The sequence below is a fragment of the Phaethon lepturus genome, unplaced genomic scaffold, assembly GCF_000687285.1.
Source record: "Phaethon lepturus isolate BGI_N335 unplaced genomic scaffold, ASM68728v1 scaffold44016, whole genome shotgun sequence".
Taxonomy (NCBI): domain Eukaryota; kingdom Metazoa; phylum Chordata; class Aves; order Phaethontiformes; family Phaethontidae; genus Phaethon; species Phaethon lepturus.
In genome coordinates this window covers 3014-17888 of record NW_010547718.1, presented here as the reverse complement: position 1 = coordinate 17888, position 14875 = coordinate 3014, and the positions used below count along the sequence as shown (strand labels likewise).

The window sequence follows — 14875 nt, the reverse complement described above, 5'->3', positions numbered from 1 at the left end:
TGCCGCGTGACTGCTCCCGCCGCGGCACTCGCGCGGCGTCCCGCCACGGGCGGGCTCCCGCTCCCGCTCCCGCGAGAGGACACCCGAACAAGCGTGCTTCTCCGCTCGCCGAACAAGTTGCGAAAGCACAGATGTGCACATGCGCTTGGGTGTCCGGTTATCACCGGTAGACAGTACTGTTTTTTTGAACGCTGGCCGGTGTGCTCTCCTTATTTCAAATGCATGCATGCACTCGCAAACCTGCTGGGATCTTCAGAGTTGTGTTTCAGTTTTTTGTTTCTTAAAGAGACTTTGTGTTTCTCTTAATCCTGTCAGAAGAACTGTTCTTGCACCTCCTAATCTCTTGGTCAGGACAGATGTGCTTTCTTGCACACTGCACTGGGCGTGTGTGTTTGCCTGGCCCTGTGTGCACGGGGAGAAACCGGATTAACTTTCTGGGCTTTTAACCTGGAGCTGCGTGGTTCCACCTTTTTCCCATTCACAATTGCATAACGTCACTTAACCAACTACAGTGATACTCTGTGTGAAAGCATACATCTAGTGCATCCGTAAAGTATTTGTAGCATCTTTCAGTCTCATGCGTAAGGTGGAATTAGCACCCCAGATACCCACGCTCTGGACCACTGGGCTCCTGAGTCAGCACAGAAATGTTGAGCTGCTCTCTTCACTCTTGCTGTTTATGCTCCGGCTTTCTGAATACCTAGATCTCTGACGTTCACACAGATCTTGTAATTGCATATATTGGACTTTACCTGCTCAGATCTGTTTTTTGGGGAAGTGGTTAATTTTAAGTATGTGTCACAGGTTCTTTTCTGTACTACAAGAGGCTTCATCTCGAGCATGAATCAAATTCTGAAAGTCCCATCTGCCTAAGGGCAGATTTAGAAATGTTCCTTCCACTTCCCTTACCAATGTTTTTCATCATGGATGTTTGTTTTCTGTGTGGTCAGAGATCCTGCATGAGGCTCATACAGTTTCTCTGAAGTCGTAGACTGTCATCGGTACATTTCTTGTTTCTTTGTGCCCATCTGCAGGAACTGGGATCCTGTCATCACAACCAGAAGAAAATCCCCACTGGTGGAATGCAAACATGGTGTAAGGAGGGACAACGAAGGGAAATAGGTTTATACTTAAACAGCATCTCCTGCCTCTTAGGCTAGCAAGAACACTGCAGAGACAGATTTAAGACTAACACTTGCGAGAGGAAATTGTATGTTTCCTCATTTGTTCTAATTCAGCTCTCTAACAAGTAGCACTGGCAAGGTCTGGAGACACTTGAATCCAGTCTCCTTGGAGTCGTGGGGTGATCTAATGAAGAAAAACTGGGGATAGCTGAGAGCGCCTTCTCACATAGCTGAAGTGGCAGCTATTGTTGTGTGTGGCGAGCTGATGGGGTGTTACACATCTGCCAATTTGAGAGAAATGTGGAGCAGCTCTTCTAGTTCAAAGAAGATAAATGAGAAAGACACCAATTTATATGCATCTATATTAAGAGGGAAAAGCAGAAGAGAGGGATGTAATTTGCATTCTGCAAGCCAGAGACAAAAATGGGAAGATAACTTGATTCCTGCAAAAACCTCCAGTGGTTGCAGTCAGTGTTTACCCTGCATTGACAAGGTTTTCTCATGTCTCATATTAAAAACTGAAGCACAGAGAGTTTCCCTGTGGCAGGCCATCCACCATATTAGTGGGACAGCTAAGAGCAAAATCTTGGCCCATCATTCTGTCCACTGAGCTCAGTCCTTCAATTAGATGGATAAAAGACACATTAGTTATTGATTTAACTCGGTAAAGCTACCAGTGTTCAGGAGAAAATTCATGACAGTTACAGTTGTCACTTGGTGTGCAAGAGGGTAAGTTGTCTGACTGGACAAGAAACTCTTCACATTTCCCCTCCCCAGGGTTTAATTTTCTTCCAGTTACTTGACCCTATCCTCACCCCTCCTTGCGTGTCAAAGGAACATCAGTACTCACACAACTCTCTTACAGATTCATCCCTTATTGCTCAAGTGATGTTTGGAGTGGTGCCTCTCCCAAGTCTGAGAAAAGTGAGTGTTGCTGATGGGCTGTTGCTGCCCCAGACATCACACATTTAAGGATATGACCAGACTTCTGTGAAATTACATGAATGAAGAACAGGCTTTTTCTTGCTGAAGGGCAGGAAAGAATATCAAGCTACTTCCAGATAAAACATCCTGATTTCTTTAGCTCAGGCTGTTTTGACATAGTTCAGAGCCACTGCTTGCAGAGATGTTACACTGATGCAGTATGTAAGGATTAGAGGAACAAAATTCCGTTTAGATGAATCTCCAGATTTCAGCAGACAGCAAATTAAATGATGTAGCTGAGAAACCATGGTTTGTTGCATGCGGCTTTGGCTTTGCTGCTCTGAGAGGCAAGTGCAGTGAACTTAGTTTCAGACTTCTATCAGGAGGATGTTTGGCCTTTGAAAGAAGCCATCATGTGTCCGGCTCAAGCTGTCTGCAGGTTGCTTTGGGAAACAAAGAATAGTTCATCTTAATACAGGCATTGCCACTGGCTGGCATTTTGACGATGATGGAACTCTGGGAGTCTGCTTAAAGGAGTCCTCTTCCAGATTATGCTGTATTTCATGCAAATCGATTGTTCTACCTTGTGTACTTCTCTGGTTTCCCAGCTTAAGCAGGCTGTGTGTCTGGGTGGAGTAATGTCCATAGAAACACCAGGGGCTTAGTTCTCTGCTCGTTTGTTCATGAAGAGTTTTCTTTGACCAGAATGGAATTACTGTTGGTACATGCTGCTGTGAACAAAAGAATTTGGCCTAAGATGCTCTGTGATGTGACACTGAAAAGGCAGAAGGTTAATGCTTTTCTTTGAGTGAGTTGTGGCCTTAAACCAGACATTGTGTCACTTGATGTCTCATCTCACTAACTCTTACACTGCGAAATTGACCACTGGTGGATACCACAGACGCTTTTTGTCACAGTGAGGGACCTTCTCACTTCATCATGGCTTCTTACGGTTGTTCCTATGAAGCAGTTATACTGCAGCAAACATGGCTGCCTTTTGGTGGTGCCAAGGAAGTAGCGGCCTATGTAGGTGTAACATTTTGTGAGGCATTGCTTGTCAGAATTGACTATGAATTGGGGAAAAAAGGGATGCAGTGAGTTGGATCTGAGATTCCAGGTGGTAGGAAGGTGTGTGTATTCTCCACGTATAGAGAGAGGGTCCCAGCACCTTCCCTCTTGTTCTCTAAGTTTACCAATTCCTAAGCACTGTTGTAGGAAGATGTGCCTGTGTTATTGTGTTCACTGTCTGTTACCGGGGGGAGTATGTCTCGTTAGATGTACTTGGTCCAGGTGAAGAAAATGGGCCTGGTTTTAGGTTCATAATCCCTTCATAAGGTTCTTAAGCATTTGTGGAGAGGAAGCAAAAGTCTTAGCAGGAAACTGTTTTGTTGACTCTGAGCTGTCTCTTCCAGATGAATATGCCTTCATGGGAGCACTGATCATTCAGGAAGTTATAAAGGAGCTGGTGGGAAAAGGTCTTAGCACTGCAAAAGTGTTGCTGCTAGCAGGGAGCAGGTAGGTATCTACAAGATTTCCTGTGGTCAAGACAGGAGATTTCCACAGTAGAAACCTGTTAGGGAGGAGTTCTCAGCAGCTGCTTAAAAATTTCTTCTAGGAGTACAGTAACACTAACACAGCAAACCCTGTATCTCTTCTCAGTTTTCTCCTTTAAGTGGTACAACAGGGGATGATATAATACTATTTCCTCAGCTTTTGGTCCAGGTACCCTTAAGAGAAAACGGACGAAATAACAAAAAGGTAAAAGCTTTGCAAGAGGGAGGGAAGGTGTTCATTCTACCCTGCATCAAGAATGCTGGCTCGTGTTGGCCCACACCACGAGGTGCATGTCTCTTGTGAATAGGTTTGGGACATCTGAATTAAAAAATCAGACTTGCCTGACGCAGGGTCTCTGAATCGTGCTATGTTGCACGCAGCTGTGGTACACTCGGGATATGTTATACCGGGGTGTAATACAGAAGTTGCGAAGGGTGAATTAGTCTCACTGGAGATTCTTTCAGTTTTTGAGCAGCCAAACCCTGGCAACTGACATAAAGCATACGTCTCTCCCAGGAGAAAGAACGAGAAGAGGGTTTGGTTTCCGAGGTATCAGATTGTTACTCAGCACTGGCTTTGTTTCTGAGTGTTTTTGCAAAGGAAATAACTTGGTGACTGCCGAGTTAGTAGTGGATTGTCCTGTGGATATGTGAAGTTGTGTACAGAGCGTCATTTCTGTGAGAGGATGTGTAAGCTAGCCAGCCATGTAATAGCTGTGTGTGCTTCATGACTGCGGTGTTAATATTGCTGTTGCAGTGCTGGAGGGACAGGAGTGCTCCTGAATGTGGATCGAGTGGCAGAGCAACTGGAGGAGATGGGTTATCAAGGGATTCAGGTTCGAGGCTTGGCAGACTCTGGATGGTTCCTGGATAATAAACAGTATCGCAGAACTGACTGTATTGATACCATAACGTGTGCTCCAACAGAAGCCATCAGAAGAGGAATAAGGTACAATCAGGTGCTCTAAAGTACAGTTTTATAAGAGGTTAGACTGTGGAGAAGATGTCCCCCTTCGCTTATCTTCCTTCATTTTGATACTACTTTAAAGAGTATTTATCATCTACATCAGTGTTTTTTCAATGGTTTTATTGGAAAAGACAATAATCTAAAATCTAGACATGCAAAAGAATGTTGCAATTGTAGGTGCTCTAAAATGTGTTGATGGGACAATGTAGCCAAGAAAGAACTCTGGTGTCAGTAAGTTGGAACTGTAATCAGAACAGAAATAGACTGGGATATGGAAGGGCCGTTGTTCAGATTGCACTATGCCTTTCACCTGGTTATTGCTTTGTCTTCTAGGTATTGGAATGGTATTGTTCCTGAACGCTGTAAGCTGCAATTTAAAGAGGGAGAGGAATGGAATTGCTTTTTTGGATATAAGATTTACCCCACTCTTCGATGTGAGTATCAGAGGAGAGACATAAAATGGATTCTAGGGTTTCCTCTGTATCTGCAGGTAACTTAGAGCAACCCCTTTTCCAAAATTTTGTCTTCCTAGGTCCAGTCTTTGTTGTCCAATGGCTCTTTGATGAGGCCCAACTTACTGTAGACAATGTACACCTCACTGGCCAGCCTGTTCAGGAGGGGCAGTGGCTCTACATCCAGAATCTGGGTAGGGAGCTGAGAAACACCTTGAAGGATGTGACGTAAGTATTTAATTGAGGAAAACCTGGCACATTTATTTCTAAGAGATATTCTTATCCAGTGTCCTAGAAGCATTTCTCAAATCTCTGCAGAAACAAGTGTTGTAAATTTGGTAACTATTAGTTCATCTACATCAAGAATCTTGCATTTTTAATTTCTGGATAAGTGCAAAGTAATTCCCAGCTTCACAATTATCAGCTACCCTTTGTTATAAATAGGATTGTGGTTTTTTCTTTCCTACCGCCAAGGTGACGTCTGAGACTCCTTGCCATTGCATGGCCATTAACCTCACAGGGATGTTTTGAAAAGTACTGATCATAAAGAGAGTTGATGAGACAACAGAGGAGGAACCACTAATATGCCTTAGTTGCTTCATACAAGAGCAAGTGTTCAGGAGTGTCTTGTTGCAAATGTGCAGTTAGGCAGGATGGAACCCTTTTTCTTCTATATACGGTCCAGTTGGGTTTTATATCATGATAGTCATTGCTGTTTCTAAAAATCTTGCCAAGGGCAGCAAAAACTCCACCCTCTACCTAGTCCGGAAGGTTCTATCTAGTGGGAGTTACTTTGTCCTTCCAAGACCTAATCCATGTTTCCTTTTTTCCTTTAGTGCTAGCTTTGCTCCTGCCTGTTTGTCTCATGAGATCATTACACGCAAGTGAGTGCTTTTGCAGATTCTATGAAAGGTCATCAGGGAAATGGTAGGGGAATTAACCAGTTCTAACAGCCTGACCCCTCTGATACAGTCTGTACGGTTTGTCTTTTCAGTCACTGGACAGACATCCAGGTGAAGGGGACATCGTTACCCCGTGCCCTGCACTGCTGGGATCGGAGCCTACATGAGAGCAACAAAAATGGGAAGGCCCCTCTGAAAGGCTGCCCAATTCATCTGATCGACAGCTGTCCATGGCCTCACTGCAACCCCTCATGCCCCACGATCAGGGACCAGTTCACAGGGCAGGAGATGAATGTGATCCAGTTCCTCATGCACATGGGTTTTGATGTTCAGAAGATGGCACAGCAACAGGGCCTGGAGCCCAGTAAACTTCTGGGGATGCTCAGCAGTGGTAACTAGGAAGGGGTCTTCAGAGGGGCAGAGAGATTAGATCAGGAGGAGATTCTTAAGCCCTTCTCCCACACTTTCTAATCTTCTTCCTTATGCTCATGCAGGTAGATGCACGCTCACACCCATGCATGCTCAAACCTGTACACACCCACGTGTTCCCACACTCTTGCACACTTAAGATGCATCAAGAAAAAAAAAAAAAAGAGCAATTTCTTGCTTATACTATTTGACCAGAACGCATTACCTCTGCACTCCAGGGCTCAGTTTTGGCCATTCACATCCTCTTCCTGTGTCACACAAGGCAATCTGATACAGGGAGTAGCAAAGCCATAAAGAGCAGCAATAAGAACCTTCCCCAGATCTGGACTTCTTCCCTTGCCCTGAATTTTACACCATAGACTTGATACAAGTGGTGAAAAAAGCAAGCACTGGATTTCTTTTGTCCAACTAGAAGTGAAGGAATGATTACATGACTTCCTGGAGGTCAGCATCTCATGATGAGTCACAACGTACAAACCCAGGACACGTGCTAGGGATGGACACTCTTGTACTCAATTTACTTTCATATTATTTTATAAAATGACTTTTTTATTACTTTTTTTAAACTAAGCAAGAAATATAAATGATATTGTTTTGTAACATATTTTTTTTAAATAACGAAGAAACCTCTTGCTACTTTGGCAACGTGGACATATTTATTTTAATATGTAAAACGCTATTTATAAGGGCTAACCAGAGAACCATACATATGTCTTTGTAAAGTTGTATATGCTGCTCATTTGGATGGGTTATCCTTATGATCACTTGTGCCTGGGAGAGGGCTGAGGGTGGTATTGACATTTTATATTAATTAGACTTCTGTGTTCCCCTTGCAGTATGCTTTGTCATTGTTTCTCTGATGAAGAGGTTGTAATATGAGGTCCAAGTACAGAGATTTTCACCCAGCACCTGATGTTTGCATACTTGCAGAGCATTTTCAGCTTGACTATGATTTGCCAGGTATTGCAGGGCATTGCATTTTAAGATGCAGGGAGATCCATTTTTGCAGCAAAGGCCTCTATTCTAGCGAGAGGAATGTTTGGCCTCCAAATGGGGAGCATTTGGAACATAAAAGGCAGAGAACACAAGACGAGCATCAACATATTTCTATTCTTCTAGTCATTTGTGAACACACCCACCTCACCTCGGAACACAGAGAATCCTTTGATGTTAATGGGAGGAGAACAATGGTGGGATCAGGAATGTGTGACTGAAGCTGGAGAGAGCAAGAGACCATTCCTTAGCGGGGGAAGCACACAGGCAGTTGCAGAAAAGCTCTATACTGTAGCATGTGGCAGCTAGCGTAGACAAACCTGCACAAGGAGCATAATTTACATCCATTCTGCAGAAATTCTTGATACTGACTTTGCATTTGCTTGCGTTTGTGCAAATGGTTACACAATGTGTAGGCCACAGAAAACTAGGGCTAAGTTTAGAGAAATCCCATGCACTTTCAGGATAGGTCTTGCCAGGTTAAAATGGTAGTGCTATTTGTAAGATCCATTGTTTTAGGTGAGTAAACCCCAAAATGAAAAAGACCACAGCCATTCGGTTACTTCAGCAAACAGTTGGGCACTACCACTACCAAGGAAATTGCCCTTGCCTTGCTGCGCAAGATGGGTTTAGTACATATTTAAGATAAAAAAGTAGCTAAAGAGAAAATGAATGGTGCTCGCAGCAGAACTGAAATGCAGGAAAACTTATTAGTGGAGTTTTCCTGTGACCAGTCTAGGGATTACTGATATCTTTATGTTTTAATGACTTGGGTATAAAAGTAGAATTGTTCTGATTATATTTTTTCATGTCACAAAGTTGAGAGGCTTCTTCAGTACAGACAACATTTGGAAAACTATACAGGAAGATGGGACTCTTTTGAGGGCTGGAGTCACATGGAGTCAGTCCAAGTGCTGATACTTGAGCAGTAGCCCAAATTTCTGCTGTGCGTTAATTGATCAGTTGGGAGGACCAAGGGAAACTACTGTGCGTATCAGTTGTTCGCAGGATGACTATACATAAGATGATGCACCTGTAGATATGGCAAGTGCCCTAGGCTGTGTGTCCAGCGATGTGTTTCTGCTAGGAAACTGTAAAGTAAAAATGACATGTTGAAGTTTGGAATAATTTTTTGCAGAGCTGGTTACCTGTATATCTAAAACATTAATTCAAAGGTTAATTTCTAAAAGGCAACGGATGTTTGGAGGGGATATTTTCCTTGCAAGCACAGGAAAAAATCCCTGGGAGTCAGGGATCACTCTTTTAGCTTAGTGTGCCTCTGCAACAGTCTTTTAGAATGTGTAACAGGGAGAAGTTTCAGAAATATTTTTAAAGGGGAACTTTGCTAATTTATTAGAAAAATTATACAATGTGGTTGCAAGTCGTAGCTGGAAACTGGAATCTCTAACCCAGGAAGTCATTTCCAGCTCTCTACTTCTTGTACTTGTGCAATAAATATAATTTTCCCAAGCCTTTGTAAAGCTGGCACTTCTAAGTTCATCCCCAGTGACATCTGCTGTGTGGAAGCCAGTGGCAAAAAGAGCAAGACTGGAAGAATTCAGTACCATGTGTTTGTACTCTCAGATTTTATGACTAGATGAGATGCTTTCCCTCTGAAAGGGAAAATTGTCTCCAACAGCATCACATGATTGAGTGAGAATTAAAATACAACCAAAAAGTCAAAAGCTGATAGCAGAATGTATGTATTCGCACTGCATGACAACAGGTCCAGACTTGCACATCGGACACGTAAGCAGTTTCAGTCAGGAACTGGAGGGTGGACTCTGTGCCTCTATTCACTAGAGGAATCGCTGCTGATACACAGGGACTGAGAGAAACTAACTCTTGCCAGACAACACACTTTTTAGACCTCATGGAGGAGGACCAGAGATCTGATGAAGTAATGCACACCAAGCCCAGCCGCGGTACCGTGGAGACCACGGACAATTACGTTTTGCCAGTCGTACCTGCTGGAGCTCTGTGCTGGACTGGGGGCAACTGCAGGAAGCACCACGCTGGCGAGAGGAAAGGCACAGAAGGGCTGCTCTGGGGAAAGGTGCCCCATTCCTTGAACAAGCCATGTGGAGGCAGCGTCGCTACTGCCAGAGCGCTGCCAGGGGGTGGTGGCAGCAGTGGGACAGCATTGCTGCTGCTGCGTCCTCACTTCGACAGTACCTGCTGCAGCCATGGAGCGTCTGATCAAGCTTTTGCCCCCCACGCTAGCCCTTCCTACTCTGTGCTCTTGGCAGCACACCTCTTGTGTGTGTGCTAAAAATCTGGACGGTTTAGTAGCCATGGTCTCTTCCGTGCCAATCAGTGTCTCACTTTGTAAGATGCTGTGACTTACCATTTAGGAACCACTGGCCTGATGCGTGGGTATGTGGGCTTCTCAACATTCATTTTAATCGCAAAGCTGCCATGCCATTCAATAGCAGATGTCTGTGGCTCTGGATCTCCATTCAGAACAAACCTTCAACAGTGCCGGCAGTCTTCCCTGTTCAGCAGAACAGGGTCTCAAAAGGAGCAGTGCAAAAAGCTGAGGTGATGGGGTGCAAGAAGTCGTGGGTTTCTAATTCGTGACCTTCTATCTGATATCTGCTTACACGTTTTTAAAGTGAAAAGAAAATTCAAGTGCTTTGCCAGTGCATCTGCATGATGCTGGGCAATGAGACTGCTGGCAGCACCCGGAGGCCCTGGGGATCCACAAAAGCTGGAGACCTGCACATTCAAACCCAACGCCCTGGCAGAAGGCAGTGGACCAGATGGTCCACTGCTCCTGCCCGCTGTTCATTTTGGGGACCATTGCCCTCTGCCAGCACTGCCTCCGGGTGCTGAGGCATCTCTGGAGTGGCACCATTTCTCATGGGAAGCGGAAGCCTGGCAGCAGGACCAGCTCTGCTCTTAGCCCAAGCATCACTGGTGGGTCACAGCGCACAGGGCAGCTGGGGAGGACTCTGATACCAGCCTGTGGCCTTGCAAGCAGTTGTCTTCCAGTGTGCCTTGACATGGCGCATCCCCTTGCTCTCTGATCATGAGTGCGTTGGTCCCGTGGTCAGGTGGATGGCGATGCAGCAAATTACAGTGGAAGCAATAACACAGTGGGCTATGAACTGTAAAATGGCTCTTGTCCTGTGACTGTGGAGTTCAGTACAGCCACTTGCCTGTCATATAATAGGTACTGAATAAACTTTTGCTCACTAACCCCCATGTAGCCAGTGTGGTACAGTTGCAGCCAAATGCTGCAATGGGGAGCATTGCGGGGGGGGGACAGGATGGTGATCTAGAGGGGCTCCTGCTAGGGCTTAAGAAGAAAAATGACAAGTGTAATTTCAGCTGTTTAGGTGCAACAGAGCATCACTGATGGAGTGCTGAGACTGCAGAGGGACAGTAAAGCAGTGTCCCCAGACAGCATGGGTGACAGCCCAACAGCAGCAATAGCTTTGCCTTATAACACAGCCCCACTGTTTTGCAGGACATGCCACAATACAGACAGTAACACACTGCCAGTAAAGTCTGGAAAACTTCTGCTAGAGGTTGAGGATTAACATCACAGAGAGTCAGGAAGGGCAAGACCTCAGGGTGAGAGCATGGAGCTCCCTGGCTCTCTTGCTACATTTCCTGGTTGTTGTGATGTTAATTGTGCAACGTCCATCCCAAATGAATGCAAGTTCTCTGCATTTAGCACCAGAGGTCTGTTTAGGGAAAATGGGAGGGTTTTTTGTAAAAGAGACACTGAGGTTACAAGATGGTGACAAAGCTGAAGGTCTTAACATCCACAAAATTTGTACTGTCATCATGCGAATCATTCCGTAAAGTTATCCCTGGCCTACAAAATGCTGACTGTGAGCTGCTGGGGTGCTGTAGCCACTGCTTTTTACCGTAAGCAATCCTGCTGTAACCTATGTCTGCCTCCATTTGTCTCAAGCCACAGCTGGATCGCAAGTGACTTGCAGCAGCAATACTAACTTAAATAGTTCCTGTCCAACCCTCTGGTCCTGGCTGCTCCATCTGTCAATGCCACTTCTGTGTGGATACAACCATGCACATCTGCAGTGTAAATCAGACCAGTGTGACTCCAGGTTAAAAATAATCCCTGTCAGGTGCAAATTTTCTGCTGTTCTTTTTAAAATCTGAGATTAGTATCCTGATACAGCTCACAGAGAAGTTGTGTAGGCAAGATGTGTGAGACCAAAGGGGAAGGGTGGAGGGGTAGGAACAAGCAGCCAGAAACTGGATGTGCTGCATTGCCTTCAAAGCCCATTTTATCCAAGCAGAGACTCGTGTAAAGGCATGGTTCCCGGCAGCATGAGCTGCTGCAATCATACATCCCAGGTGTGGTGGTCTTGCGTGCCAGCAGCATTGGTGCCAGCAGACCTTGCAAGCAGAAAATTGCTGAGAATGGGTATTTTTCCAGGGGGTCTGGGAGCTTTCAGCTGTCTGAGCTGCCTGAACCGGCCCGTCTGAGTTCTCAGCCACAGCACAAGGAAGGGTCACAGGAGAAGGGGAAGCAGCATCCTTCATCTGGACAAACACAGGGTGTCCCAGAAGTGTATGCTAAGATCATAAATTGGAGCAGACCATCTCTTTTGTCAGTTCTACTTCATAGTACCTAGTACTGCATTTGGCAATTCATTGGTGGGTGTCACATCACTACATTAACATACAAATAAGAAACGATTTTAAGCAATTATTATTGTTACCAAGTATAAGGGTCGATCATAATGCCCAGTTAGGAGGTTACAGACTTTAATCAGCACAGCTGATGACTACCTTGAACCATTCAGAACGGTTTTAAGGCACTGGGCTGGGCTAGCCCTTGGTCATGCTGACTCCCTGTACCTGTGCAAAGCTCCTGGGGCAATCCTCCTTCCATACTGGGACCAGAACAGCAAGAGCTGTAGATGAGGAGCCAGCAATGCTGCCATTAAGTAAGTGAGGAATTTTTCTATGCTGTGTCTTTCATTTTTCCCATTCTAAAACTACATCAGAAATCTTCTTTGGGGCTTTTAGAGTCAGAATTAAGACTTTAGGGTAGAGACCAAGTCTTGGGAAATGTATACCAAAAATAGCTACCGGGGAAAGCTTTGATCTGACAGGAGGGAAGGTTTGACACTATATATTGAAATCTGTATTCCAAAACAGAGCTAAGAATATCAAAGCAATTCCCCCCCCACACACACAATTGTATTTGGTTTTGGCATTCAGAGAGACAAGAATAACTGGCTCCCATGTAAGTAGAACAGATACAGGGAAGAGTTTAAGGAGATAGTGAGGGCTGGTGCTCAAAATCTTCACAGCCACATGCTCTCACTAAATGCTCAAAGCACAGCAGGGCCTTTCACAGCAGGTAAATTTTTTACTGCTCCAGATCAAATGGAGCAGAGTGAGTTAGCTTTTATCATAGCCTTTGGCCTAAATCCTCTTATAGGGCTTGTGATGCCTTCGGGCTTGTGCCCCTGCTCAGGCAGCCTTGGGTCTGCAGAACTGAGCTCCTGTTTCTGCAGCGTGGATCACAGCCCGCTTCCACAGGCAGCCCCCCCAGTGTGGGGCGGCTGCTGGGGGAACAGCAGCGTGCCAGCGACCCAAACGTCTCTGGAGAAATAGCGGAAGGATAATCAAAAGCCTCTGATGGAGCTCCCAGTTTCAGTGTTAAATAACACCCGCTCACGGCAGTTGGGGGGGGGCAGGACTCATTCCAGAACTATTAATATAGCCCCTATTTATACTCCTAGGTTCCTGCAAACGACACAGCAGAGAGCTACAGCTGTAGAGCTAAAATGGAGTAAATGTCAGCCTCCAGGGAGAAAGCGATCCTTTCAGCCATCATATGGGAAAGCAGACAGCGAAAGGACAGGACACTGGGCAGGTTTCAGACCTGAGAAAGCGGAGCGAGCTGACTGCGGCACCCTGAGACCGCAGCCGGTGGGCAGAGCCAGCCAGTAACCTCCCTGCAGCCGGCAAGTCTGCGCTGAGACGCTGCCAGAAACGCGCACACAGCGTCACATGCAGCACCTACTGACACTGGCAGAGACAAGGCTGCCGCTCTACTGATCCAGCACCGGGTGTGACTCAGGACAAAGGAGCGAAAGCCTGAGAGGACGTTTGGGGGGGGCTTTAAGTGCATTGTCTGCTGGACTAGAAAGATGATGGAGAGTGCGGGAGGGCCGTACCTGAACACCGCTGCTGTGACATCCCCCGTGGGGATGGCTCGCTTGCTGCAGATGACGTTTGGATGCACCACGTTCAGCCTGGTAGCCCACCAGGGGGGATTCAGCGCAGCATACGGCACTTTCTGCATGTTTGTCTGGACCTTCTGTTTCGCTGTCACTGTCTTCATCATCACCTGCGAATTCACGCATCTGCACAGCTGCCTGAGCATTTCCTGGGGAAACTTCACTGCTGCTTTTTCCATGCTCGCCACACTCATGTCCGTCACGGCCGCAGTGATCTACCCCCTCTACTTTGTCCAGCTGGGCTGTTACCCCATCGGCTGTGAGGTGAGAGATTTTCGCATCGCAGCCAGTGTCTTCGCAGGCCTCCTGTTCATTGCGTACGCCTCGGAGGTGTTCTTAACCAGGGCAAAACCGGGACAAGTCACCAGCTACATGGCCACTGTCTCTGGGCTCCTGAAAATCGTGCAGGCCTTCGTGGCCTGCATCATCTTTGGGGCGCTGGTGAACGACAGCCAGTATGGCAAATACGTGGCAACGCAGTGGTGTGTGGCTGTCTACAGCTTTTGCTTTGTGGCGACAGTAGTGGTGGTGGCCTTCAGTGTCACAGGTAAGACCGCCTTGCTGTGGTTCCCCTTCGAGCGCTCTGTGGTCGTCTACACCTTCGCGGCCGTGCTGCTGTACGTGAGTGCAGCAGTCATCTGGCCGGTGTTCTGCTTCGACAGCAAGTATGGCTCCCCACGGCGCCCCGGCCTCTGTGCCAAGGGCAGGTGCCCCTGGGACAGCCAGCTGGTGATTGCCATCTTCACCTACGTGAACCTGCTGCTCTACGTCGTGGACCTGGCATACTCCCAGCGCATCCGCTTTGTCTCGCACCTCTGAAATGCAGGTCTGCCACTGCAAAGCCGTCCCAGTGCCATAAGCAACAGCAGCCAGGGATGCAGCAGGAGATGGGATGAGAGGAAGGGAGGCACTTATCAGGCATGTGTGCAAGAACCATCAACCAAACTTCAAGGTCAAGACTGTCTGGACCAGCAAATTAATGACCTGTAGTGGGTGAGCTGCGGATGATGCTGGGAAAAAGCCTCCCCCATTGTTCAACATCTGCCTCAGCCGCCTGGTGCCAGAGCAAAGAAATGATGCAGCTTAGTGTAGGCAAAATGGCCTTTCATCTCTGCATGGCAGAAATGCTTGCTGCAACAGCGGGTCTGCAGGCTACCGGATTTCTGAGCCAAATATTAGGAAAGACAGCAAGGATTTTGAAACCGTTACCAACGCTTAACCGTAATCAAGTGACTACCCAGGAAGTGGGAAAGTTAAAAGCTGCATCAAGGAACACCAGCTCTGGAGATGAAAAACAA

At 46.4% G+C, this 14875-nt stretch overlaps 2 protein-coding genes across 2 annotated transcripts; both read left to right on the top strand.

Annotated features, from left to right (window-relative positions):
• Positions 1-1040: 1040 nt before the first annotated feature.
• On the top strand, positions 1041-7186 carry NOTUM (notum pectinacetylesterase homolog (Drosophila)). Its single transcript, XM_010289731.1, has 8 exons — positions 1041-1095; positions 1990-2048; positions 3461-3563; positions 4359-4550; positions 4902-5002; positions 5101-5248; positions 5857-5904; positions 6015-7186. Exons 1-8 carry the CDS (start codon positions 1091-1093, stop codon positions 6319-6321), a joined length of 963 nt encoding a protein of 320 aa, XP_010288033.1. The 5' UTR covers positions 1041-1090; the 3' UTR covers positions 6322-7186.
• A 6301-nt stretch (positions 7187-13487) lies between these two features.
• Positions 13488-14396, top strand: MYADML2 (myeloid-associated differentiation marker-like 2). The gene has a single exon (XM_010289730.1). The coding sequence runs from the start codon at positions 13488-13490 to the stop codon at positions 14394-14396; it is 909 nt and encodes a 302-aa protein (XP_010288032.1).
• Positions 14397-14875: the final 479 nt, after the last annotated feature.

Excerpts from the sequence above, each read along its gene's own strand:
- NOTUM (XM_010289731.1), top strand. Across the intron at positions 5,003-5,100 it reads GATTTACCCCACTCTTCGAT|GTCCAGTCTTTGTTGTCCAA; the intron begins GTGAGTATCAGA and ends TTGTCTTCCTAG. Across the intron at positions 5,249-5,856 it reads AACACCTTGAAGGATGTGAC|TGCTAGCTTTGCTCCTGCCT; the intron begins GTAAGTATTTAA and ends TTTTTCCTTTAG.
- MYADML2 (XM_010289730.1), top strand. The coding sequence starts at position 13,488 with ATGATGGAGAGTGCGGGAGGGCCGTACCTGAACACCGCTGCTGTGACA.